This window comes from Osmerus mordax, chromosome 5 (assembly GCF_038355195.1).
Source record: "Osmerus mordax isolate fOsmMor3 chromosome 5, fOsmMor3.pri, whole genome shotgun sequence".
NCBI classification, from domain to species: Eukaryota; Metazoa; Chordata; class Actinopteri; order Osmeriformes; family Osmeridae; genus Osmerus; species Osmerus mordax.
The window spans coordinates 6926525-6953459 of record NC_090054.1 but is presented as its reverse complement, the minus strand read 5'-3'; the positions used below and the strand labels follow the sequence as shown (position 1 = coordinate 6953459).

Here is a 26935-nt window from a genome sequence, read left to right as displayed (position 1 = left end):
TTCCTTCTCCATCCGTCTCTTTTTCAGTCTGCTGCAGAGCTACATGAAGTGATTGCAAACAGGTCTCTATGGCACATGGGTCTGGTGTGTACCTACATCTCTCTCTCCCTCTCTTTTGCTTTCATTCTCTTTCCCTCTCTCTTTCCCTTTCTCTCTCCATCTTCCTCATGCTTCTGCTTTTTTCTTTTAACTTCTAACTTCCTCCTTCTGCCAAAACCTGATTTCTATGTTCTTTCTATTTTTTACTTTTTCATCTTTCTCTCTGATCGTTGGTCATTGGTATGATTATGTTGCTGTTCATAAGGATATCAAGAGGAAACTGTCAGCAGTGATGTAAAGGAGTATTGCTTTTGAGATTCCTAATTCTCTCTGTGATATCTTTCAATATGAAACCTTGCTGCCACGAATCCCATTTCTGCAACACAGAAATGTTTTGCTGCCTCTCCTCTGTCTTGCCAGTGTTGTTTCCCCTAAGGACAAAAGGATGGTGAACACACAACCAAACACATACACACAAACATAAATTCACATACACTCCTCAGAAGACTGACCTGTGACTCTCTCCAAGCACTGGTATAATACATGAGAATTCACGCAGCAGTGTGTGTGTGCGTGTGTGTAAAGTTTGGCAGGATGGTATGGACTCGTGTTTCTGATGGACATACTCCTATTAGCTGGTGTGAAGTATACCTACGCACAATAAACATACATAGAGCATGTAAGGTGTCTACTTTACTAGGCTCGTGTGTGTGTGTGTACGCAGGCATGCATGGGTGCATGTATGTGTGTGTGCTATCATAGAGCTCTGAGGAGGTCTAAAAAGAGAAATCCATTATATTGAATATTCAACTTTCAAAATCAGCAATTACCAAATAGTTAATTTCCCATTCGTACACTGTATAGGAGAGCTGTGTTCAGATGTTGAGTCCCAGATGTGCCTCTTCACAGATGAGAGCTCTCTGAGGATAGGATCCACACAAACAGCCCGCTCCTTCAGATAATTGAACAATGCACACAACCAGTGTACATGACTAATTAGGGGGAACTTGTGGATGAACCTTGCCCTGTCTCCCAGTCTGTCTTCTCTTTGCCATTAACACATACAAAGGTTTGTTGGAATTTAAATTGTATGTATCTCTCTCTCCCCCTCTTTTTCTTGCTGGTGGGTTCCCACGCACGTGCACACATGCGTGCATACACACACACACACATATTTCTCTCACTAACTGTCCCTGATTCCCCTATGTCTTTATAAGACCAATTAGACTGATTAAAGTCTGTGTTTTATAGTGAAAGGGGAAAATGGGATAAAATAAATAAATAAAACCAGAGTCGAGCCTCCCTCGGCTGTGGCCGTTTATATGATAATCAGCTCCACACTCATTTGCATTTAATTCTATAAAAAATTTACTTTTACTTAAAGAAGACAGAAAGTTAAGGAGAAAGGAGATATAAGAAAGACATACTCCCGCTTCCCTTTTATTAACTGACTAAATTATTATTCTCCAGCCAATAATTTGGTGCCTGATTACCTTTTGCATTTTTTAATTGTGTTATGAGTCAAATTTCAATGTTTTTTGTGCACTGAAAGGACTGCATACAAACAAAATAAAAAAAGTGAGTCATAATATAAAAAACTACAGAGATACGATATCTGGGGAAATTTTGAGGTGTGCTTGTGTCAGTTGCAGATGGGTCCGTTTTTTTACTTACATTTTACAACTGATAGTTCTGTATATTTTAAATAAGTATGCATACTTATTATTTATGAAGATTGCATTGATTAAAAAGCATACATTTGTTTCTGCTCATTTCCACTTCAAATACTAAGACTGAAGTGTTATCTTCTCATTTACGAGATTCTTATCATACCCTGCAAGAGGGAATGGTGATAGGCTATGTGGCAGCCTCACATTGTTGAAACAGTTGCATCAAAACGAAGAATTTGAACTTTTGCGTAAGCCACACCCACCTTAGTTAACGTTCTTAGTCCGTCAAGCGTTGTTTCTTTGTTTAACATGTAGTCTGCTGTATGAGTAGCATACTGTACCATACAGTGTAAGTGATTCTTTTTTGAGTAATACCTCCAAATCGAGGGAAACAGATTGCAATATGCAGTGGATATACTCAGACTAGTCAAATAAACAAGGAAGGGGACATATCAATAAATACATTTACATTTATGCATTTAGCAGACGCTTTTATCCAAAGCGACTTCCACGAGAGAGCTTTTGTAAAAGTGCATAGGTCACTGATAATAACAACGAGATAGCCCTAACATTGCGAGCAACCAAAACATGAAGCATACATTGTGAAAAACCAAATAAGTGCCAAAGGGAAGAACCATAAGAGCATGCAGTCAAACAAGTCACAATTAAACAACATGAAACTCAAAAAGTGCAAGACTGTACCTGCAGAAAAACAATCAACAGTAAAATATTTCACAGCGAGTACAATAATTTAAATCCGTTACAAATAACCAACAAGAGCAACAAGTCTATCAATAAGAGTCATTGTGATCCTGGAGGAAACTAACATCAGGTCCAGCCAAGCATTCCTAAGTGCCGTTGTACTCCCGGAACAAGTGTGTCTTGAGTTTTTTCTTGAAGGTGGGAGACAGTCAGTGTCTCTGATGGAGGTGGGGAGTTGATTCCACCATTGGGGGGCCAGACAGGAGAAGAGCTTGTGTTGGGACCGGGCGCTCTTGAGCGGTGGGACCACCAGACGGTTGTCAGAAGAGGACCGTAGGTGGTGGGTGGGGGTTTAAGGCTGGAGGAGAGACTTGATGTAGTCAGGTGCAGTCCCGTTCACCGCTCGGAAGGTCAGTACCAGAGTCTTGAATCTGATACGTGCTGTGATGGGAAGCCAGTGGACGGAGATGAGGAGCGGGGTAACATGGGAGCGTCTGGGTAGATTGAAGACCAGACGGGCCGCTGCGTTCTGAATCCTCTGGAGAGGGCGGGTTGCGCATGCTGGGAGACCGGCGAGCAGCGAGTTGCAGTAGTCCAACTTTGAGAGGACAAGTGCTTGGACTAGCAGCTGGGTGGAATGCTTAGACAGGTATCTCCTGATTTTCCGGATGTTGTAGAGGGTGAATCTACACGACCGGGAGACGGCAGCAATGTGGGCTGTGAGGGAGAGCTCGTCATCCATGGTCACCCCGAGGTTCCTGGCAGGGGATGAAGGGGTCACCGTCGCAGATCCCAGGGTGATTGAGAGATCGTGGGAGATGGAGGGTTTGGCCGGGATGATGAGGAGTTCTGTTTTGGCGAGGATCAACTGGAGGTGGTGCTCAGTCATCCAGGTGGAGATGTCTGTGAGGCAGGCCTCGATCCTAGCTGAGATCCCCGGATCAGTCGGGGGATCGACACGTACAGCTGCGTGTCGTCAGCATAGCAGTGGTAGGAGAAGCCATGGGAGGTTATGATTGGTTCAAGCGAGGTGGTGTACAGGGAGAAGAGGAGGGGTCCAAGGACGGAGCCCTGTGGGACACCAGTGGAGAGCTGGCGTGTGCCTGACACTTTACTTCCCCAGGAGACCTGGTAGGATCTTCCCGACAGGTAGGATGAGATCCACTGAAGTGCAGTGCCAGTGATGCCCATCTCAGAAAGTCTGGCGAGCAGGATTTGATGGTTAACCGTATCAGACGCTGCAGAAAGGTCCAGCAGAATGATGACGGATGACCTCGAAGCTGCTCTGGCAGACTGGAGGGCAGTGGTGACTGACAGGAGGGCAGTTTCTGTGGAGTGGCCAGTCTTGAAGCCCGATTGGTTGGGGTCAAGCAGGTTGTTCTGAGAGAGAAAGTTTGACAGTTGGTTAGATACAGCGCGTTCAATTGTTTTAGAAAAGAAGGGTAGCAGTGATACCGGTCTGTAGTTCTGGAGGACGGCTGGGTTAAGGGAGGGTTTTTTGAGTAGAGGGCTAACTCTGGCCTGTTTGAAGGCAGAGGGGAAAGTGCCGGAAGTAAGAGAAGAGTTAAGGACATGGAGAAGAAAAGTTATGATGGAGGGAAAGATGGTTTGAAAGAGAGGGGAGGGGACTGGATCAAGGGGACAGGAGGTGGGGCGATGAGAGAGAATGAGGTCAGAGATCTCTGCCTCGGACAGGGGAGAGAAAGAGTTTAGACATTTAGTAGGGTCAGTCATAGAGGGTGAGTGGATAGGAAAGGTGGGTTCAGGGAACCGACTGCTAATGTCAGCAACTTTTTTCTCAAAGGAGGAGAAGTCGTCTGCTGTCAGGGTGGAGGGGGGTGGGGTGGGGGAGGTGGGTTAAGAAGGGTGGAGAAGGTACAGCAAAGTTTGTGAGGGTTTGAGGCAGAGTTAATTTTGTTCAGGAAGTAGTGGGTTTTAGCATCAGTTATGCGGGCAGAGAAGGATTTAAGGAGGGAGTGATACGCCATCTCCTCTCAGCTGCCCGAAGGATGGACCATTCTTCACGAACAACATCCGTGAGCCACGGGCAGGAGGGAGAAGATCGTGCAGGCCTGGTTGACAGGGGACAGAGTGTCCAGTGATGCAGTTAAAGTGGATAACAGGGTGTTGGTGGCAGTGTCAGTGGGGTGGGACATGAACTTGTTAATGGGAGGGAGGATGTTACAATGGAGGAGAAATGGGAGGGGGATAGGGAGCGGAGGTTGCGGCGGAAAGTTACGAGTGGAGGGGAGGTAGGGGGAGTTGGAGGGAGAGAGACAGAGAATTGGATAAAGGAGTGATCAGAGATGTGTAGTGGGGTTACAGAGGTTAAGTCAGTGATACAGTTACGTGTCAGGATGAGGTCGAGCTGTTTTCCTGCCTGGTTGGTCGCCGGTGTGTTCAGCAGCGTCAGGTCGAAGAAAGTCAGAATAGATTTGAAGTCGACGGCCTGCGTCCCTTCGAGGTGGATGTTGAAGTCCCCAAGGACTATCAGCGGTGTTCCATCATCCGGGAGGACGCTGAGGAGCATGTCCAGCTCCTCCACAAAGTCGACTAGCGGCCCTGGTGGGCGATAGAGGACAACTAAAAATGCTTTGATAGGATCAGTTAGAATCACATAATGGTGTTCAAATGATTTGGCAGTAACAGAGAGTGGGGTGGATGTGTATTTAATATGTGGGGAAAGAAGCAAACCTGCCCCACCACCTCGCCCCGTTGAGCGGGGCGAGTGAGAGAACGAGTGGTTGACGGAGAGAGCAGCTGGAGTTGCAGTGTTCTCTGGGCGGATCCATGTCTCTGTCAGCGCAAGGGCATGCAGAGAAGCATGGGATGCAAATGCCGGGATGAAGTCTGCCTTGTTCACAGCAGACTGGCAGTTCCAGAGCCCTATAGAAAGAGAGAGAGCAGGTGGAGAAGATCTGGATAGGTGGCTAAGATTAGAAGTGGAATGTATATACTTTGTGACATATCTACGCCTACGTCTGCGAGTGTTGTAATGAACGGGAATGCTGAAGAAACACATGCTAGCTATGAATATGTTCTGGGTAGAATAGAATACAAATAGGGTGATACTTATCAGAAGAGGTGATTCGCCTCGTCGGCCATCCTCGGTGGACTCCCGCAGGTAGACTCCCTGTCTTTGTTGGGCCGAGGCTGCCAGACTCTGCAGTGCTAGCCGCCTTAAATATGCTAAAGGTGCAGCTGACAATGGCCCTAATTATGTAAACAAAGCCAGGGTCTAACTCTGCGGCAAGTACCCTGAAACTCGGTCTCTAGCTAGCTACCTATTGACCAATTTAGCTGCTATACCCTTACCCTCTGTCCTTGAGACAAAGTTTTAGCTAAACACAAATGAATGAAACAAACTCTGGTTACTTACAGTCAAGATGGCAGTCACAAAGTACACTCAGTAAGACACTATTCGCTAAGCATACTGTACTACACTACAGGACAGTAGTACTAGTAGAGGGTCAAGGTTAAACTGCTTCAGTGATTAAAGCAAATCAATTCGTAATTGGTTGTTATGGCGTCATGTTCAAGTTTATAATCTACGATTCCGAATTACATTTTGTCATTTAGCAGATGCTCTGATCCAGAGCGACTTACAGTAAGTACAGGGACATTCCCCAGAGGCAAGCAGGGTGAAGTGCCTTGCCCAAGGACACAACGTCAGTTTGCATGACCGGGAATCAAACTGGCAACCTTACTAGCCCGATTCCCTCACCGCTCAGCCACCTGACTCCCTTAGAATTAAAGTAGGCAATGTGAATTTTCCAGCACAGACCCACTTACTAGAACTAAATATGTACTGTTGGAGTGTAGCTGGCTAGTAATCTGTTGTCTTGGTCTAGCTAGAGCTAACGCTTTGTTAATATCCGCAAAACTGGATTTTAAAGGATTACCTAGTAGGTAAGCAGCTGCGCTCGTGCACGGTCTTACAAACAGTACCAATGAGCCTTACGGTATTGCTCTCCCCCCCTGATTTAAGGGTTGAATCTAACTTTACGCAACCTACCTTATCTTCCTTAAAAACTAGTGTCTCCCACATATCTAAAGTAACACCTGTTTGATGTGCCAGTCCATCAATGACATGCATCCCACAAAACTATTCATTGACTACAGCAAGTTTAGACTTTTCTGAGTCACGTAACTGAGTATAACCATTGATTATTTCTGGCAGTATTTGCATACAATACTGAGCGAGTATTTCACAACATTTCTTCTCAGTACTTGCTCTGTCACCTACCATATTAGTAATTTTTGAAAAAATCCTGTCTGAGAGCCCACCCCTATCGTCCTCTACATGCACCGTGTTGACTACATCATGCACCATTTCAACAATTTTGTCGAAAGTTAGAAAGTTAGTACCATCAGAAAAACAAACCCCAGCGGTTCTGAATTTGTGGCCCACTTTACTAGTACCGTCTGTTATAAGAGTGATGTTGTCTTCGTCTATCAACCTACCTTTAATATACCTTAATGCAAGCATACGTCTCGCCTCTGGTGTTACATTTTTACATGTTGACACGCTAGGTAAACGCTCCGTTTCTGATCCCGATTTTTTTTAACGCAATCTATTACTTCCGTTGCTTTGTTCATACTTACCCCTAATACCGAAGTCAGCCCCATTACGGTCTGCCTAGTTTTTCCTTAAATACACGACCATCTAACGTTGGGACTAACGTGTTTCTGGTCTGATCTTCAGCTTTAACACTTTGATCCTGCCAGTACAGTATTTGGTCATTTAAATCGGTCATTTTGTCCGGTAAAACTACATCTTTCCTCTTGAGGTTTTTGCTTTTTTTGGTACAAAAACTTTTTTGTACCAGCATGCCGTTGAAGAGCTCGATGAGATCATCAAGCATGATCTCAACCTCCTTTTTGACTGTCTTCTTGAAGGTTGTTCCAATGTTTTCCTTTGTTTGTCCTGTTGTGGCCTCAGTAACCCACTGCATGTAAGACACCCGGGCGGAGCCTTCAAATTCCCTGAGAAATGGGACGTCCTTCTCTTTGCATTTCCCACAGTCATTGTACATGCACTTTTTCTTGGTTTGGTCACAACAGATCTCTGTCATCAACGTTTCCAGGTCAGGGATGTTAAGCAACTTCATGCTGCAAAGCTTTTGAGCTACAAAGCCCAAGTTCTCGTGCAATTTGCACAAGCATGTTTCCCTTTCAGAAAGCGAGCGTTGGGTGCACAACCCAATAGGGCCGTAGTCGACAAAACAGAGAATAGGACAGAATAGAATAGATTTTCTTGGATTCTCTGGCAAGTATTTCTTGTGCAGGTTCTTCTGCAAGTGTTTCTCTGGGTCTTTCACAAACTAGTTATTACGCCCTTACAAGTTTTGGAAAGGGTATCTCCCTTACGTTCCACCTTCTTGCGCGAGTTCTGACTGTAGAGAGAACTGTCATTGGTCGACCGCCTTCTCAGTGTTGCCAGATGCACGATAATTATCCTCCAAATAGGCTACGATCATTTTAAACCTTTGGTACGATACTTCGCCATTTCTGATCTTGCAACACTGAGCACCTTGCCGGTGACATTTGTATGCATTCACATGGTCATGGTGCAGCATGCAATACACTACCCCCCCCCCCCCCCTTCTTGCGTCATGTATTTATCGATCAAAATACAACTTTCAAACAAAAGTTGTATTTTGATCGATATTGTGAGACTGCATAATACACTGTTAGTGGCGTTCACGTCCGGTTGCGTAACATTTAAAATGCTGCAGCTGCAAAAAAAAGCTGAACTATTGTGGGTAGTAGATAAAATAAAATCATGCTACATGTAGCCAGCGGCTAGATGTAGCATGTGTTTCTTCATGTGTGTAAAAGTTGTATTTTGATCAATATTATGAGTACATGAACCCAAGTCTGCACGCTTGGCCATGACTACAACAGTGACCTTAGATAACTACAACTCTGTATTAACCTGTCTGACACGCCCCCAAGCGTGGTGAACTGTGGGAAGGCAAGCGGTTAAGAGCGTTAACAAACGCTATAGTGGACACGCACCATTTAACTTAAGTTTTTCCCTTTTAGTGATATTTTTAAAGATCCTGTAAAGTAAATTCCATGTTTTGCTTCTAAGTACATTATATACGTGTGAAATGAGTTCCTGAAAGCATGTGCAAAGCGCTAAAACTTTGTCACACTGAAATGTGGAGTTAAACCGAAGGACAGTTTCTCTTCCGTTTTCAGATCAGGTTTTAATGGGCGGAGCCAAAAAATGCCCTATCTACGTCATTTCGCCCTATCTACGTCAGATCACTGAATGGCTCCTCCTGCTGTACTGTTATTGTAGCCTACATCAGCTAGCTAGCTAGCTTCAGGATGTCTCCCACCACCCGCAACTGCATCTTCCCTGGATGCAAGAACTCCAGCTGCGCTGTAACGGCATTTAAGTTCCCTATTGATAATGAAAAGAAAAATAGGTGGATAGATTTTGTGAAGAGCCACGCTCATGGAAAGCTTCGGATAAACTCCAACAGCCGCCTCTGCACTGACCACCACGGACAGTTTTAACATGGACCAGAGACAGACAGGGTTCACCAACACACGGCTTCTCTTGCAGCGCGGAGCCGTACTGAGCATCGCCCCTCCGGCCGTTCATCCTCCGGTCGCACCTGGACCATCCACCGCCGCCAGCAGTTCATCACTCAGTTCTGTGTGCTTGTTATAATTATACTCGATAACTTTTCCAGAGGTATCTCTGCTATGAGTTAGTGCAAACCGCTAAATTGATATTAGGCTACTCGGTGTAGAATGATGGTATTTTGGTGAAATGGTAGCTAATGTGTTAGAAGTAGCCTAGTTGGAGAGCTCACTGTCTGCTGTCTCTGGTGTCCATTTTTACTGTTACAGCTCAGGGGAACATTTCATTTATATGCATATGTATGTTTCATTCATTGAACAAATAAATTCTAATTCTATACGGTTTTGTTCGGCTTGACATAGCGTCCATTATTTGGGTCGGAGGTAGGTACTAGGCAGCGAGGGGCGGAGATTCAGCTCCTTCAGGCGACACGTCCCCCAGTCTCAAGCAGAGAAGACTGCAGATTTTTTAACGATTTCAAAGCCTAATTTAACATACTTGTCGGTGTTATTTTTTCATTCGAATTTGGATGGGTAGTTAATAACACATTATTCTGTGGTGTGGCAAACTTAAAACTTGTTTCCAGGTCCACTTTACAGGATCTTTAAGTATTTACTCATATTGCATTAATTCACGAATAAAGAACCCACTTTGAAATAAGCAGATTCTAACAACGTTGTCACTGGCAGTATCTCAGCTGGAATCGTTATTCAAACATTACCATCTGCAAACTGAAAATATGCCTCCAAAAACGTAAATAAGCTTGAAATGTATTTTTAATGTGGCACAATTTTCCCTTATCTGTCCATATTTTTTTGTGCGGCCGGAAGAGAAATGCCAGTGGCAAGCTATCTATCTAGATGGAGCTAAGGGCAGTTTGTCAACGCTCAGAATGTAGCTCTAAAACAGGGGCACTCCTCAGACATAAGCTCAAATATCTCAAAAATCGCAACTGGAAAATGTTAGCTGTTTTCACAGCCCTGTAGAGGAGACATGTGTGAACAGATTGGCATACAGGTTATGCTGTGGCATTGAAGTTCAGGTTAGTAGTAGTCAGATTGTTTCACCAATTGAAAAACTAATCTGGAACCAAAATGTACCAAAAATGCCAAAAATGTACTGTCGCCGTTTTGCTTCCTAAACAGCGGTGGAATTATACGTTTTTCTTACCAGTGTCGCATACAGCATTCCAGTGAGCTACTACACTGGTTTAAAACTACAGGTATCGCATGTTAATTTCACCAACAAATCGTTTACTTGTAATCTAATGTCATAATAAATCCTAAAACGAAAATGTATGCGAGGCATTTATTATTTTAACGATGAAAACGAATGTATCACAGACCGCTGTCGTACAGCGGTCTGTGATACATCCGTACATACATACGGTATGTGTCGTCCAACAGCGGCCAATGTCATGATGCCAACGCCTCAGTGAAATAGCAGACTACTGTTTCCGAAAGTAGATGTACTAATAATATCAGTCTGATTCTGATATCGTATTGTACATTACATTTCACAGTTGTGTTTTTTATCACAATGTTAAATCAGCAAATAGTTATCACCCTGGCCTTTGCCTGTGGCGTTTTCTGCAGCTGTTTTGCAGTTTTAGGTAGCTAGCTAGCTATCTACCAGAAGTTAAAGAGCGCACAGATTTGTGACATTAGTGACGTTTGTAGTTAGACACCGTTAGCTTCACTTTTCACCACAAAAACTTAAATTATTGCCAAAGGCAAGCACGCCCAATAAGGGTGTAGTTTAACCTACATACTGTACCTTTCCTATTGTTAGTCACTGCTGCAGTGAAAAAATAATACAATCTACTAGTAGATCCCGATATATCCAACAGTAACCATTGTGAGTCTAAGGCTGAATCCCAATACTCTGTCTTACCCCTACCCCTTACCCCTAGCCCTTAGTTTACCCCTAGCCCTTGTGTCTCGAAACTGAGGGGTAAGGGCTACATAGCCCTATGAAATGAGACACCACTTGGTTACAGTTACGTCTATCTATGTCTCCAAAGCAAATGGTGTTATGCACTGATATCAAACGAAATTCGTTTGAAATTCGCTGTTAATGGAGTTTAATTAAAACTGTAGACATGCATGGAGTCCATTCAAAGCTAATCAGAGAAATGCGGGACTGTTGTGCAAATCAGCAATGTAACGTTAGGTAGCAAACTAGCGATTTTTAAAAACGTTTCAATTAAGAACATGGTGGCAAATACATATGTACAGGACTGTGTAAAGCACAAGACTGTCATAATTTTAACAGGGGTGTATACCCTTTCGTCTTAGCCCTACTCCTCGATCAAAAAGAGTATTGGGACACCACTTACTCTCACGGGAACGTGCAAAACTAAGGGCTTGGGGTAAGGGGTAGGGGTAAGACAGAGTATTGGGATTCGGCCTAACTCTTCTCTAGGCATTGCTGCTATGTTGTCCTAGCAGGCCTTGGAATTTGTGAGAGAGAGAAACAGAGAGAGAGAGAGAGAAAAGAGAGAACAGACACACAGAGAGAGTCAAAGACAGAGAGGCCAGGCACCGGGGTGAAAAATAAAAATAAATCAGTTGGCCTGTCCTTGTTCCCTCCCTGTGGGATCAACCCTGAGTTCCAGCCTGTCTGTCTGCTACCCCCTACTCTCGCACCACCTCCCTACTCCCCACTCCCCCCTGAGCCCTGTACCTGATTTCCTTTACACTTAGATAAACAGCAAAAGCCCTTAGGAGTCAGTCAACCATAAGAGGAACAGGTAGAATGTGGGAGGATGATGAGCAGATGAAGATGCTATTTGTTTCTCCATCCTGCTGATAGAAGCACCAGCATGTACCAATAGTTTTCTACTCACGTTAACATGAACATGTATGCAAACACTTACTCGCTCGAACACACACTCACCCACACGTGCACAAGCACACATGCCACTGCTGTCCTTGCCTTTACAGAGTAGCTCTCCTTGCTGTCAGTCGGTGTAGAATGATTTTGCTTGGCTGAGTGCCTCTACAGAAAATCACCCATCTCTCAACCAGGCCACAGAGTGGATAGAGAGGAAGAGAGAGATAGAGAGAGAAAGAGAAAGGGTGGGGGGAGTTAGAGAGACAGAGAAAAGAGGCAGAGAAAGGACATAGCTGTACATAGCAGACATACTTGTTTGTGTGGATGTCTTCCAGTGTGTATATCTTAATTGTGAGCTGTATTTTAATGGGGCCGTGTGTTCCCACAGACATTGTGAGGTGCAGGTCTGTGGACAGGTGGGGTTCACAAGTCAAAACAGCAAGCAAAGGACAGGCTAGAAACAGTGAACGCTGTGTCAGTAAGCTGTTTCTGTATCTTTTGTAATTTCATGTCTACATACCCAGTGTTACAATTTCAGACTTTTTGGAGCAAAACAGCATCCATGCATCTTTGCACTCTCTCCTCTCTTTTTCTCTCTCTCACTTTCTCTCTTTCACCCTCTCTCCAATGTACACGTGGGACAATTTCAATTAGTCTTCTTAAAGACAGGTGGGGAACCTTCTTTCACTTCATTATTATACATTTTTCTCATTCTCTCTCTGTGGCTATCAGCTCCGAGAGACAAGGAGAGTGGAGGGAGGAGAAAAACTCAAAAAGAGAAAATGAAATATAAAACGGGCAGATAATTGAAAATCGGATGCTGGGCAATTTAGCTGCAGTGTGAATGTGAATGCCCTGCTTGCACCCCTTTCTCTCATCCCATCCTTTCTTCCTCTCACCCCCCCTCCCTGCATTCTGTTCTTCTGCTTTCTGATTCATGCTCTCTCACCTGATTGGCTGACCTGTCTTAGAAGGTCAGAAGAAACCCTGTCTGTCTTGGTACAGGTGCATACAGGTTCTTGTTATACCTTACATACACACACAATCACACACATAGAACTCATTTGTTTTATAGATATGGTACTAGAGCCCGACCGATAAAGGATTTTTAAGGCCGATACCGATACAAATATTTGGTGATTTGGTGAAAATCCGATATTTTGATATTGGCCGATATAAAAACATATTTTAAAAATCCAGAAACGCGTAACAAAACAAACTGATTTCCCTAACAGTAGTTATTTGTAGTTTACATTTAGTCACTTTTAGCAGAAGTTCTTATCCAGAGCGACTAAGTACAGGGACATTCCCCGAGGCAAGTAGGGTTAAGTGCCTTCCCAAGGACACAACGTCATTTGACATGGCCGGGAAATCAAACCAGCAACCTTCTGATTAATAGCCCGATTTCCTAACTGCTTAGCCATCTGACTCCTGTTATTATTTCCTCACTAAAATAATATGTTAATGCAGTTTCTGATAAATAAAATGTATAAAAATACAAGCTTAAGATATGAAATTTAAAGTCCTTTGAACAAAAACACAATAAAAATAAATAAAAAAACATTAATATTCATTTATCGGCCATTATAAATGCCGATACCGATAGTTTGGAAAATGCCCAATATCGGCCGATAATATCGGTCCGCCGATATATCGGTCTTACTTACACTTATACTTTAGGTATCTGTTAGGGATGCACGATATATCGGCGGCCATATCGGTATTGGCCAATAAATGTTTATTATTAGTGTTATAGGTACGAAAAGAAAATGTGGTCGATAAATTAAAGCCGATAAATTATCGGAAGAGGGATAAACTGAACAGTGCATTAACATTAATTAAACTATGCCAATACCAATGGAAATTGCAGTTATTTGACTCAATGGCTTAAATCAGAGCACAAATGGTCAAAGTAAAGTTAAAATGAAATAGATATTTAATAACATTGCAATTGAATTAAATCAAGTACAAAGCAAAAATGTTACAAAATTAAGGTTTTAAATCTTACCTACTCTACCATGATTATTGTATATCAGAGAGAGAAGGCAAGAGGTGAGGAAGGAGAAGGAGTAGGACAAGCCATAGCTGAGGAGAAGTTCTCAGGAGATCAAGAATCTCCAGGACAATGCTTCACAATTCCTTTTATACACAAGAACAACCAATCAGACCACATCTTGACCCTTACTTATCAACATATGACTAGCAATGCGACAGCAAGTTAGACAATGAGGCGTGAGACCCATCAAGTAGAAACTCCGTCCAGCAAGCAGGGTAACACCTAGCATTACAATATCTACCTGTGAGTTACTGTAGTATAGTACTACTGCTCACAGTGGTAGCAAACAGAAGGGCAGGAGAAAAGTGCGGCTGTAAATCTGAGTCAAGCTGAACTCTTCCTTTGACTCCTTCTCCCTTTCTTTCATCCAGATGTGTCATTTCTTCCCATAATTCTGCCCACTCGTTTTGGGAGGAGTCTGCATGGAGGACATTGGGACATAATTCAATAACATGCTGAATTATTGATCAGCACATTTCAGTGGTGAAATATAGCTCATTGTCTGACTTCAGTGATTAATGATAGTCTTCCAGCCAGGGATAGATTTTTAAGGTCTCCACAGTTGCCTATCAGCTCCTATACAGTAGTCTGAGCTTCAATGTTAAAGCTATAGACTACTGATGGCGAAGTACCACCACACAACCCCAGATACCCAACTCTGAGTCAGCTATCTTTACTAACACAGTGTTGAGTCTTGTCATTCATATATGTTGCTTTTACGTGATTAAACGGCTTGTTGCTCTAATATCTGTAACTTGTCGTAACTCGTAAAGTCTTATGTACTTTTCTCATTCAACTGGCCCTCAATTCCCTAAGTAGACCCCACAGAGAGCCTCCACTGTACATGTAAAGTACCTGAACTCTTCAGTCCAAATCAGGACTGCCCAGTCAAACAACTACAGAAACAGTCATTGACAGCCAGCTCTGGGAGATCAAACTTTTACTCTCAACACTTTTTAACCTTACCTTACTGTACTTTCCCATCTCCCCCTGTCCTATCTGTTCCCCACTCTTCTTCCCATCTTCACCCTCATCCTCCCTTTACCCCTCTCCTTCCCTCTCCTACCTTATTGCTCTCCTTTCTTCTCTCCCCCTCTCCTGCCTTACCTCCCTCCTCTCATCCCACCCTCCTTCTCCCCCCTCACCTTCCTTTCCTCCCTCATATAGCCCAGAATAACAGTGGTGACTCGGAGACACACCTCATCAGAGTGCAAATGAGAGAGGGAGGGATGGAGGGCGAGAGGGAAAAGAGCGAGTGGGAGAGCCTAGCACAATCACTTCCCCGCTGGCTGCGGAGCGGAGTGCAAGAGAACGAAGTAGCACCAGAGCAAAGGGGAGTGGTCTGACCCTCAGGCAGCGTGTAGGTGTAATCACCGCTCTATTGTGGCAAGCAGCTGGACCTCCGTCTCTGTACCCAGGCGCCCAGCGGGACTTCCCCAACACCCTCCACCCCCCCACACAGCACCTAGGATTCAGACGAGGCGGGGCCCTTCAATGACTCCCTTGCAAATAACCCCCTTTTAACAAGCTGTGCAACAATAGAGAGCAGAACATCAAATGAGGCCGGGAGTTTGCTGTAGTCTCAACCAAGTGACGGGAAAAACTACATATCTGAGACTATGTTGTTTAAGTGCTGAGAGGTGGACTCTGCTGTGGGTGAGACTGTTAGGCCAGGGAATGTACAGGATAGATTTGTTATGAATGTCTTTCATCCATGTGTTGATTAAGGTGGTTCAAAACTGTCAACTCCTGTGATCCACAATAATCATATCATACCTCCTCTTCAAGGGCACTCTGTTTCCCAGCATGTCTATGCCTAACCCTACAGTGTGTCTAGGATACGTGGTTCAAGACTGCTCCTCTTCTACAGTTCCCCAGAAGCCCCGTTGGAACCATTGGCCTCTATTGGAGCGGACATGGAGGAGGCTGGGGAGGGAAAGTTCGGGATTGGGAGGAATAGGGAGGCAGGAGAGGTCAGGTGTAAGTAAGGGGCATGGAAGGCATTGGAGATAGGGTGAGGCTGGGGAGGGGGAGGCAGGAGGAGAGTGAGGTGGGGTGAGTATGTTATAAGGAGAGGGGAAAGGGAGGTAGGATGAGGCAGGAGAGATAGGGGGAGCCATGAGAAGAAGAATGAGGCAGGGGAGAAATGGGTTGGCAGGGAGGCTCAAATAGCCAGAGGGCATTTCACAGCAGTATCAAAGTGAAAAGGTCTCCCTTTACGTATTAGAGGTTACGTATTAGAGGTTTCTCATGGCTATCAGAAGTCTGTCAGTTCTCTCCTTCACACCCTCCTCCTTTCAAACGACACCCCTCTCAATACCCCCCCCCTCCACCCCTTCTCAGTAAGTGTCTGTACGCAGAGGGAGATGAGGGTGATTCCTGTGGCGCTCCTCAGATCAGACAGCCTGGCCACTTCACCATTCTTTATCTCCCTCTGTTTAACATGTCCCTCCTGGTGGAAAATACTAAACGTATTCATAACCAGCGTTAGAACACCCCCAGAAGCTGTAGATTCTCTGGGGTTGGGATAATGACAATATGGCCTTACCATCATTTTCCACCATGTAAATCCAACTTAAATGTTACCATTATTTTGAGGAGTCTGCTGTTGGACAGCGAATCAGCCGACCATGTTTACTATCAGGCGTGTTTGTGGAGAAGTGATCGGACAGTATTATGGGCTAATAAAAACAGACAGATTCCCTGCTCTTTGTGTCTTGTCGCCTCCATTGACTTTTCATTGGCATCTCAGAGAGCAAATCAATTTCCTGATGGAGGAAGGCCATTGTAGGACAAGAAAGCTCCACTCAGTGGAGGGGCAGCAGTTTGTATGAGAGCAGTGAAGGCCTTTATTTACACCAACACTGAAACACTGGGGCATAGATGGCTGAACGAAGGGCTCACAGGCAGAGTAATTAACTATTGACTGTGGCACTCCCAGTTCTTGTCTATGTGTGTTGTGTGTGTGTGTTTTGTGTGTGTTGTGTGTTTGTCAAGTTACTTACTGAGCCCTGGGGGGTATTCCAGAAAGCGGGTTCAACAAACTGTGAACCTAACCCTGAACTCTGAGTTGATTTACCCTAAAATGGGAAACTCCGACTTTTCGGTTCCAGAAAAGCTGATTTGAATTTGTTAAATCAACTCGGAGTACATCCACTCTGAGTTAAGCGTGGGCATGAGAACTATTGAAAGCCAACATCAATTGAGCTCCGATACTAGGATTCACCATGGCACCTGGCGACAAAAAAACGGTGTCTTACTTCAGCACACTTAAGATAGAAGTGTTAATACGTGTTTATGGTGAATCTGAGCACATATTCCGGAAAAAAGCAATACGGATGTAGCAGCGTATGGCGTGGGAGACAATTGCTGGCTGAGTCAATGCATACATTTGAATGCAGTAGCCAGTCCATACATTGTACATTTAACCACACTGTCGTTAATATTACAGGTGAAAAAGTGGTGGACTTAATAAAATAGCATGTTCAATGTTATATTTAATATAAAAACATATTACGAACAGGTAAGGCATATTTTGCTTAAGCCTATAAGTTTGTGATTGTAGCCTATACGTCACCTTGGTTTTAATCATATTCAACATGATACAAAGTAAATATCAGTTGGTGCCTATTTCAACTTGTAGTAGCAGTAACCCCCAACAGAATCCTTTTCATCACAGGATGATGATGATGATTAAGATGATGAAAAGAAAGCTGCTGCAGAAATGGATGCAGAGAAGCCTATGTATGGTAGCTACTGGTAGTTCTCTCCCCATGGACTTTTATTTACAGGCTTTTGTGGAATTGTCAGTTACACTGACATTAAGAGAATAATGAATAGAAAAACGATTTGCACATTCTGATCCTGTTGAACAGAGCATGGATGCTGTACGCAGTGAGATGTTCATTTAATGGCAGGTGAATTCTGCATGTGGAACTGTGGAATTTAATGTAATCTCATGTATTCCCAGTTACCAGTAAATTAGTTGTACAAACTGCATCTCATGACGCAAGTGCCAAAAACTGACCTAGAGATTGTGTAGGTCTACTTAGGGCAGAAGAATAAAGGATAATCTTGAAATAGATTTGCTAGAACCCCAGTTACAGGACGGTGCATGGTCACAGGTGAATAATGTTAATTGTAGGAACAATAGCCTATATAAATACTCGTTGTTGATTTTCTATTTGTAGGCAATGAAGAAGACCAAATAAAATGTCAATGATTTGTCTTTATTTCATTGCCGAAAAGCATTTGGTGGGTTCTGAGTGCATGTCCACGGTTTTATAATCCTCTCCCGACGTATTACTAAGCAAATCAAATTTAGTTCGAGATTGGTCGGCCGAACCAGGAAGGGACACCCCATGTCTGTCAACTGTATCAGGCTCAGAAAGTGGGAGGAGATAGGTAAAAATGCAGAGTTTGTTATGGCAAACCTGCTAGCTAGTAGGTTAGGTTCACAAAGTAAGTTACCATGGACACTGACCAAAAGTTTTCGTTACCTCTCTTTCTGGAATGGAAAACCCAGAGTTTGCCTCATTTAAGAGTAACCCAACTCAAGGTTTTCACTAAACCCGCTTTCTGGAATACCCCCCTGATGGCACCCAACACTGTGGTGTGCTGCAGTTTTAATGAGACATTGTTTAGCAGTCTGCTGCATACAGAGAGATAGACAGACTGTCAGGCTTTAGGGAGAGAAAAGGATACCCCGTATCCCATATCACACACACACATACACTCTCCACACACTCACACACAAACATACACACGCACACACACACATATCTTCCTCTCTCTACTCATGTGACATGGTGAGGCACACTCCAAATGTTCAAGTGATCATTCTCTCTCACTGACATCAAAGCTATTTTCTCTTCTCATTTTGCTGCCATACAGTACAAGCACACAGAGACCCACTCACTCTCTCTCTTTCTCTCTCTCTCACACACACACACATACACATTTGTATATGTTCTTACATATACACTAAATTGTCAGCATTTAACTAATAATTGTGCCCATACTACTTAAAAATGTCCAGCAGTCTTCAAATGAATAAATTTGAAAAACTCAAACAGTTTGATCACTGATCTAAACCATTGGTATTCTTCCCCCTTTCACTGTGGCTTTACAGTTTTGAGGTAAAGCTTTCCCTTTGTTTCCCTCAAACTGTTGTGGAACAGCTAGACTGTGCTCCGGTGTTTGCTTTTTGTAGCTGTTCTACAGGATCTCTGTGGGGTTGATTGATTTCTTCCGATTTTAGCTGTGCTACCTGTGACGGGTGATAACACTCAATCACAGCATTGTTGCTCTGATTACATTCTCATGGCATCACTTGATCTCCTTGCTCAGCTACACACGAGTACAGTTTCGCCCTCTACTGCTACACTACCTTCATCTCTCACTCACTCTCTCGCTCTGTCTTTCTATCTGTTTCTGTCTTTCTGTAGCTCTTTCTCTCTCTTTCTGTCTCTCTGTGCCTAATGCAGAAAGATAGACTTGTCCCTATCACTGCTTCTGATGCATATCAGTCTGCTGCTTAAAAGGAGAGGGGGAAACTAAAAGAGAGTTGAAGAGAGAAGGAGTAAGAGAGATTGGAAGGAAGGATGGAAGGAATAAATTAATAAAAAAGGGAGATAAGTTCATTTACATTTATTCATTTAGCAGACGCTTTTATCCAAAGCAACTTCCAAGAGAGAGCTTTACAAAAGTGCATAGGTCAATGATCATAAACAACGAGATAGCCCCAAAAACATTGCAGGTAACCAAAACATGAAGCATACATTGTGAAAACCAAATAAGTGCCAATAGGAAGAAACATAAGAGCATGTAGTTAAACAAATTAAACAACATGAACCTCAAAAGTGCGAGAGTGTACCTGTAGGAAAGCAGTAGAGGTGCAGAAGCGATACAGGCTGTAGACAGCCTCTCTTACCTGTGTTGGTTTCTCTCATTGGGGATACCCCCTGACCCCAGGTCCACCCCTGCATAAATGACTATCCAGAACTATATAGAAAACGATTAGCACATTCTGATCCTGTTTAACAGAGCATAGATGCTGTACGCAGTGAGATGTTCATTTAATGGCAGGTGAATTCTGCATGTGGAACTGTGGAATTTAATGTAATCTCATGTATTCCCAGTTACCAGTAAAGGAGTTGTACAAACTGCATCTCATGAAGCAATTGCCAAAAACTGACCAAGAGATGGTGTACTTAGGGCAGAAGAATAAAGGCTGATCTTGAAATTGATTTGCTGGAACACCAGTTACAGGAGGGTGCTTGGTCACAGGTGAATAATGTTAATTGTAGGAACAATAGCATATATAAATATTCATTGTTGGATTTCTATTTGTAGGCAATGAAGTTCTGAGTACATGTCCACGGTGTGTAACATTAGCGATGTAGGCCTAAGGGCTGAGAATGTTGCTAAAATAAACTATGGATTGTGACGGGAAACGGTAACATTAACTTGGGTATTCATCAGGGAAATAAAGCACATCGAATTAATATCCTCTCACGACATATAACTAAGTGAATTACATTTTGTTCGAGATCGGTCGGCCGAACCAGGAAAGAACACCCCATGTCTGCCAACTGTATCAGGCTCAGAAAGTGGGAGGGGATAGTTAGAAATGCAGAGTTTGTTATGGAAAACCTGCTAGCGAGCAGGTTAGGTTCACAGAGTCAGTTACCATGAACACTGACCAAAAGTTTTGGTTACCTATCTTTCCGGAACGGAAAACCCAGAGTTTGCTTCATTTTAGGGTTACCCAACTCAGAGTTTTCATTAAACCCACTTTCTGGAATACCCCCCAGGTATGAAAGACCAACTGTGTGTGACCAGTTATGTGCATGTGTGTGCTTACCAGCAATGGTATGAGGACCATGCAGCATCCTGATTATGCCACACTGTGTTTCTGTGGCTTTGATCCATGCCCACCTGTGTTCCTTTCTCCTTGTTCCAGAATATTCCGGTTGGCACGTCTGTGTTCATGGTGAATGCAACGGACCCGGACCAGGGCACAGGAGGCAGCATCCTCTTCTCCTTCCAGCCCCCCTCTCCCTTCTTCGCCATTGATGGTGCGCGTGGGACCATAACAGTCACCAGGGCCCTGGACTATGAGACTACCTCCGCCTACCAGCTCACCGTCAATGCCACGGTCTGTGTATATGCTGTCACACATACTCACACACTACACACTCTGTGCCTTTTTATACATGTTTACACACACACACACACTCTCTCTAAAGTAGTGGTTCTCAACCCTGGTCCTCAGAAACCCCCTGTCCTGCATGTTTTAGATGTGTCCCTTGTCCAACACACCTGATTCAAATGAATGTTTGTTACCAGGCTTCTGCTGAGCTAGATAATTACCCATTCATTTGAATCAAGTGTGTTGGAAGAGGGAAACATCTAAAACATACAGGAAAGGGGGTCCCTGAGGAACAGGGTTGAGAACCACTGAGTGGTCCTTTATGTAGTGACACCTGTGTGTCCTTGTGTTTGGCTGCTCTTAGGACCAGGACAAGAGGAGGCCCCTGTCCAGTCTGTCCAACCTGGCTATAACCATCACTGATGTCCAGGATATGAACCCCATCTTCACCAACCTGCCCTACAGCACCAACATCCAGGAGGACATGCCTCCAGTCAGTGCTCCTCTCACCTCCTCTCCTCCCTTTCCTTGTCATCTCTTACCTCCTCTACTCTTAGCTCCTTTCACCTCTTCTATCACCCCCTCTCATCTCACCCCATCTCCTCTTACCTCCTCTCTTCCTACCCCCCGTCTGCACAGTTCTACCCCCGTCACTATGGAGGCATTGTATCAGATTTATGCCTGGTCTCCACCCTGGTGAGGCCTCAGGCAAAGGTCACGCTGGCCAGGATTTTTATGGAAGCTCACAGGCTCCGATGCATGTAGATTCATACGTTCACCATGTTACCATCCCATTAGAAGAACTGTGTGTGTGCGCAAATGTGTGTGTGTATGTGTGTGTGTATTGCAGAGGGGTTGTTGTCCATTGCTACATTGACTGTGTCTACTCCACCCTGTGTGTGTACCATTTCACTGGTTCTCTATGAGGCTGCTGGACCAACCACTGATGCTTACACTAAATGGAGGGAATAACACATCGGGATCTTCAACTGTCCTTCACTTTCTGTCTCTCTGTCTGTGTCTATATCAGCAGTGTGAAAGTCATTTGACTTGGTGGCCATTTCTGACAGCACTTTAGTGTTGAGAGCCACCTAATGATAAAACAAAAGTGATGAACCAATGAACAAGCATTTTACTTAAAGGGGTCATTGTCAGATTTTATAGGGTATCTCACACTTTCTTAAGGTCTCCTAATAGGGTCTGTAACATTGGTTGGGCTGAAAATGGCCCGGGTGCTTTTCTATGCGCCCTGATGCACCCTGTGAAATAGCCCTGGAATAAAACAAGAGGTTTTCTCCCTTTTATGGTATGCTCATAAATATATAGATGAGCTGCGCGCTGATTGGTTATAGCCAAACATGCATCGTGAATTGTAGATTTACATGACAACACAGGTTATTTATTCGAATGAAACAGTCAGGAAAATGAAATACCGTATTTCTTCGATTTAACTCTGCGGCGTTTATTACACAATGTTCATTTTTGGTGCAGCGTTTAATCTAAGAAATACGGCATTCTAGGCTAGCTATGCTAGCAGGCTAACATGTCTTTAGACAAGCTTGCTAGTTTGTTACATTTAATGTTCTTAGCTAGTTTGAACAGTATAATCTTCTAAATCACTGATTAAGCAATGTGCAAATGTAAATGTTAGCTACACTACCTAGCTCTATCTCATCTTTTTATTAACGCTGATTTGCAAGGAACGCAAGAACAGCTAGATAGCGAAAACACCTAGACTGTAGCCATGTAAACTAGTTTAGCTCGCTAACGCCAGAGAACCTTCCTCTCTCCGACTCCAGTTCTTTCAATAGATAATCTAGACAGGCGTTAGCAATAGGCTAGACTGCTATTCGTTTTCTGGCTATTTTTTCGTAAGCTTCCCTTCCAATACCGACTAACAGCTAGTCTAGCTAGAGTCATTTTCTAAGTAAGGTATGTTGATGTGTATTTGAAACGTATTTAGCATTCTACCTATGCTAGATACAGGAGACATTAGCATTGCTAATAACTGTTAGCGACAAAATAATACTTACAGCTTGGGTTTGTGATAAGCATACGGTCGGAACAGCACCTCTTTTCAGCAACAGCGTCTTAGCAAATCCTTCTTTAAATTGTCCAAGGTTTTCAAAACTGTCTTTGGTGAAATGGTTCGAGCAAATTAATAATTGAGTGTCGAACTTCGCAAGGATCTTCTCATAGAACATCAGCCATGCCCGTCGAGTGTTTGGTTCCTTGGGAAGACTGAAAAGTGTCAGCATTCCCTGTACAGCCTGGAACACTGCATTTACAACCGTGGTCCATTTTCAATATCCTTGAAAAACTTCCAAACTTTCTTCTTTGTAATTCCCGTGGAAGTACACAGAGCAGCACGCAGCTAAACTAGTGTCTGAGATCTAAATTTTGGGGAGTGACAAAGGTACAGACCAGGGCCAAAAAAAGGTGGAGCCACATTAGTGACGTCACAAATGTGAGATTTTCATAGTAAAGAGGTGTCAATGGGACTTGAGGTTCACTGTATGTCCATTTTACCCACCGAACTGTCGTTATTCAACTATGACAAGGTAAACTCGGTTTTGCAGTCAATGACTCCTTTAAGCTACACCACCAACCAATAGAAATGTGACTTAATATTAATGTATATTATGCTGTTGGAGTACAATGATGCCCACAGACTCAGTGAAAATTACGGACTTAGAAAACAACATTCCTAACGAAAGCTTCTCGGGGCCCGTGGACCACATGTTTGGTCTGTGTTTGTTTGTCTCTCTGCCCTTCTGTCTTGTCTTGTCTCTGTACTCCCTCTCTCTCTCTTACCCTCTCCACCACAATTTATAGTATCTCTTTCTGTCTCTCATCCTTTCAACCGTCTTTTAATCCTGTCCTCCTCTCCACCATGGTTCATCCCATGCTCCGAGCCTCTCTTTGCTGTAGTGAAATGTCAAGTGGTACATTTGCATGCATATTAACAGGGCGTGACGGTGGCCACGCCGGGTGTCTCCCTCACTCCCCGATTCATCATCTGTCACACCGAAGGTCAGAGGGAGAGGTGGAGAGATGGGGAAGAAGAGAGGAAAAGAAAGGGAAAGAGGACGAGAGAGTGAGTGAGGGAAAGGATGATAGATAGAGCAGGAGGAAGAGAGAGGGAGATAGAGAGGGAGGGAGGAAAAGAGTGGGAGAGGGACAGAGACAGGGAGTAAGAGGTGGAGAGATGGAGTAGGGGATGAAAGAGGGGTGAATTGAGAGTGCGGGAGGTATAGAGGGAAAGGAGGAAGTAAGAATGGATAGCAAGTATAGTAAGAGAGTAGAAAAAGAATGTCGCAGTAGAGGAACAAAAATTGTTAGGACAGAGAAGGTGAGGAAGAGAAACTGTCAGAAAGCTCAGTACTGAGTAAGTAGTTCACCTAGTTTCTCCCACCAGCTGTCTATCACCAACCCTGCAGAAGGCTCTAAGTGTTGTCATATGATACATATGATACCTGCAGTCTAATGCTATTCGAGTCTTCTGATGGTCAGCACAGGAAGTCATTCCTGAAACAGATAGACACTCTGGGCCTCATGTACTAACGCTTTTGCGCCCACTTCAGGCGTATTTGTTTCGCAAGGTGCGCTTAAAAGCATGACGAGGGATGTACAAACATGCCGCACTGAGGTAAAAGCGCAGACTGCCTATCGAAGGAACTGAAAATGGCAAATTGCGCTTTTCCGTGTCATGCATATGCATTCACGGGAGGGTCAAGGGGAAAGTGGGAGTTTCCCATAAAGAGATGGGAGGGGGTGCGTAAATTGCGCTTAATTATGTATTCCGCCGTATGTACAAAAAACACCTGTGAAAGCGCACCTCTATTTTGCGGCCTGTTAAAAGCAGGTGTCAACCAGGATTCGCATATGCCTCCTGGTGAAATGGCAGCAGTAACCCGAGCAAGACGAAGACATAGGCCAAAGGATTTTTGCCATAAGGATCACACTTTTTGAGTTGAGTGAACACAAAATCATTACGCATTACAATTTTGGTCCAGATTGCATTTTTTTGTGTCGGTGTGGAATTCCGGCCTTGTATAATATTAAAATTCGCTGTTACCTCATGAACAAGCACATCAATTTCGTTATCACTAAATCTTTGTTTGCACTGTTTTGACTTTGGTGGCTGATCCATGATAGAAAGAGAGAAGGAGGCCCATTCAATTGTGCGTTAAATGCTCGCAATTTACGGTATAGTGGGCGGAGAAAGGCGCTGATTACCAGATGAACTGCAGGTTTAGTAAATACGACGTAAACTGAAGTATCACAGCGTGCGCAATCTGTGGGTTGGCCATAGCGCTAATAACGCTACGTTTGCAAATGTACGTACATGAGGCCCTCTGTGCTTATACACATACTCATGACCTGACACACTCCTCCCTCCCCACACACTCCTGCCTCCACATATACTCCTGCACACACTTCTGCCCTCCCATAATCCTGTCCTCACACACTCCTCCCACCACACATACTGCTGCTCTTTACACACATGCACTCCTGCACACACATGACGGAGTGGATGTCAACCGTCCTCAAGGCCCATGACATTTACACGTAAACGCATAGCCTTGTCACAGGTCATTTCTCAAGCACAGATAGGAAAACAGGATCCCCTCCAAGTCTTTATCTCCCCATCGCTCTCTCTCTTTCTCTCTGAAATCTGCAATCAACACAAAAGTTTGAAAGGTTGACAAAGACGAGTTGAGCAAAAGAGAAGCAGGGCAGAGTACAGAGCTGTTGTTGTGGGTTTGTGTTGTGTGAGTGACATTTAAACCCTTTCTGGGACAAACACAATTTGTCTGTCAGTCCAATGAGCTGAAATGGAGAGAGAGGGGGAGAAGTGGGAGAGAGATTTAGGCTGTGGGGGAGGGAGTCGAGGTAGAACTATACCGACATCGCTGAAGGGATAAAGAGAAAGGCAGAGGAAATGTGAGTTGGGGGAGGGAGGTGGAGAAGGTGGGGAACAAGGGTGGGGAGGCGTTGTCTTGATGCTGGTTGATTGAGCATATTCCACTTGTGTGGACAGCAGGAGAATATTGCTCATATTGTTTCAGCGTCACCTCTTTCACTCTCTTTTCTTCTCTCACTCTTTTTCTCTTTCCCTCCATCCTCCTCCTTTTCCGATGTCACTTTCTGTCTTTTTCTCCCCCTCTGCTAGCGATCGGTGAATTGCTGCTCTTAAAAGGCCTGTAATTGATTCTGCTGTAATTGGTCAATGACAGTAGACGCTCTGGCAGAAATGGAGCATAAACACGTTTCAGACACAATTTGTGGGATCAATGGGAGGCAGATAGGAGAGGTGGAGGGAGGGAGGAAGGGATGGGGGTGTACGTTGAGGACGTGTGGGAGATGGGTGAAGCACGGGGAATAAGTATCACCAGCATGTCTGATTGAGTCATGGGGACGGAGAACACTCCGCGGATCAAAGACTTTTCAAATAGATTTTTTCTCTTTCTCTCTTTCTTTTTCTTGCTTTCTCTAATTCTCCCTCTCTCTCTTTTTATTTCTCTCCGTTTCTTTCTCCTTCTCTCTTTCTGTTGCTCTCTCTTTTTGCCCTCCCTATATTTTGCCTCAAGTTGCTGCATCATCCTGTCAGCTGAGGAGTTTTGGAACAATAGAGGAGAAATAAGCCCAATGAAGGGCTAACGAGTCACTCTGAACCTGAAAGAGTCCATTTGTGATTCACCCTGCATCAGTGTGTTTGTTCATTTGTGGTGATGTCCATTTTCTGCCTTTTAAATGCAAAGTAACCAGTGGGATATTAAAATAAATTGTTAATTAGGGGCCCTTCAGTCCCCCGACACAAGTGTGTGGGCTTGCTTTTGTGTCAAAGAGATGTGAGGGGGTCTGTTTATTGTGGA

General features: G+C 44.0%; 1 protein-coding gene across 3 annotated transcripts in view; it reads left to right on the top strand.

Annotated features, from left to right (window-relative positions):
- Positions 1-26935, top strand: part of cdh23 (cadherin-related 23) — a 361974-nt gene that overhangs the window by 82153 nt on the left and 252886 nt on the right. For all 3 annotated transcript variants that reach the window (XM_067235776.1, XM_067235778.1, XM_067235777.1), the window contains exons 6-7: positions 20868-21062; positions 21421-21549. In XM_067235776.1, the coding sequence (XP_067091877.1) occupies positions 20868-21062; positions 21421-21549 (324 nt within the window). The remainder of the gene's footprint in view (positions 1-20867; positions 21063-21420; positions 21550-26935) is intronic.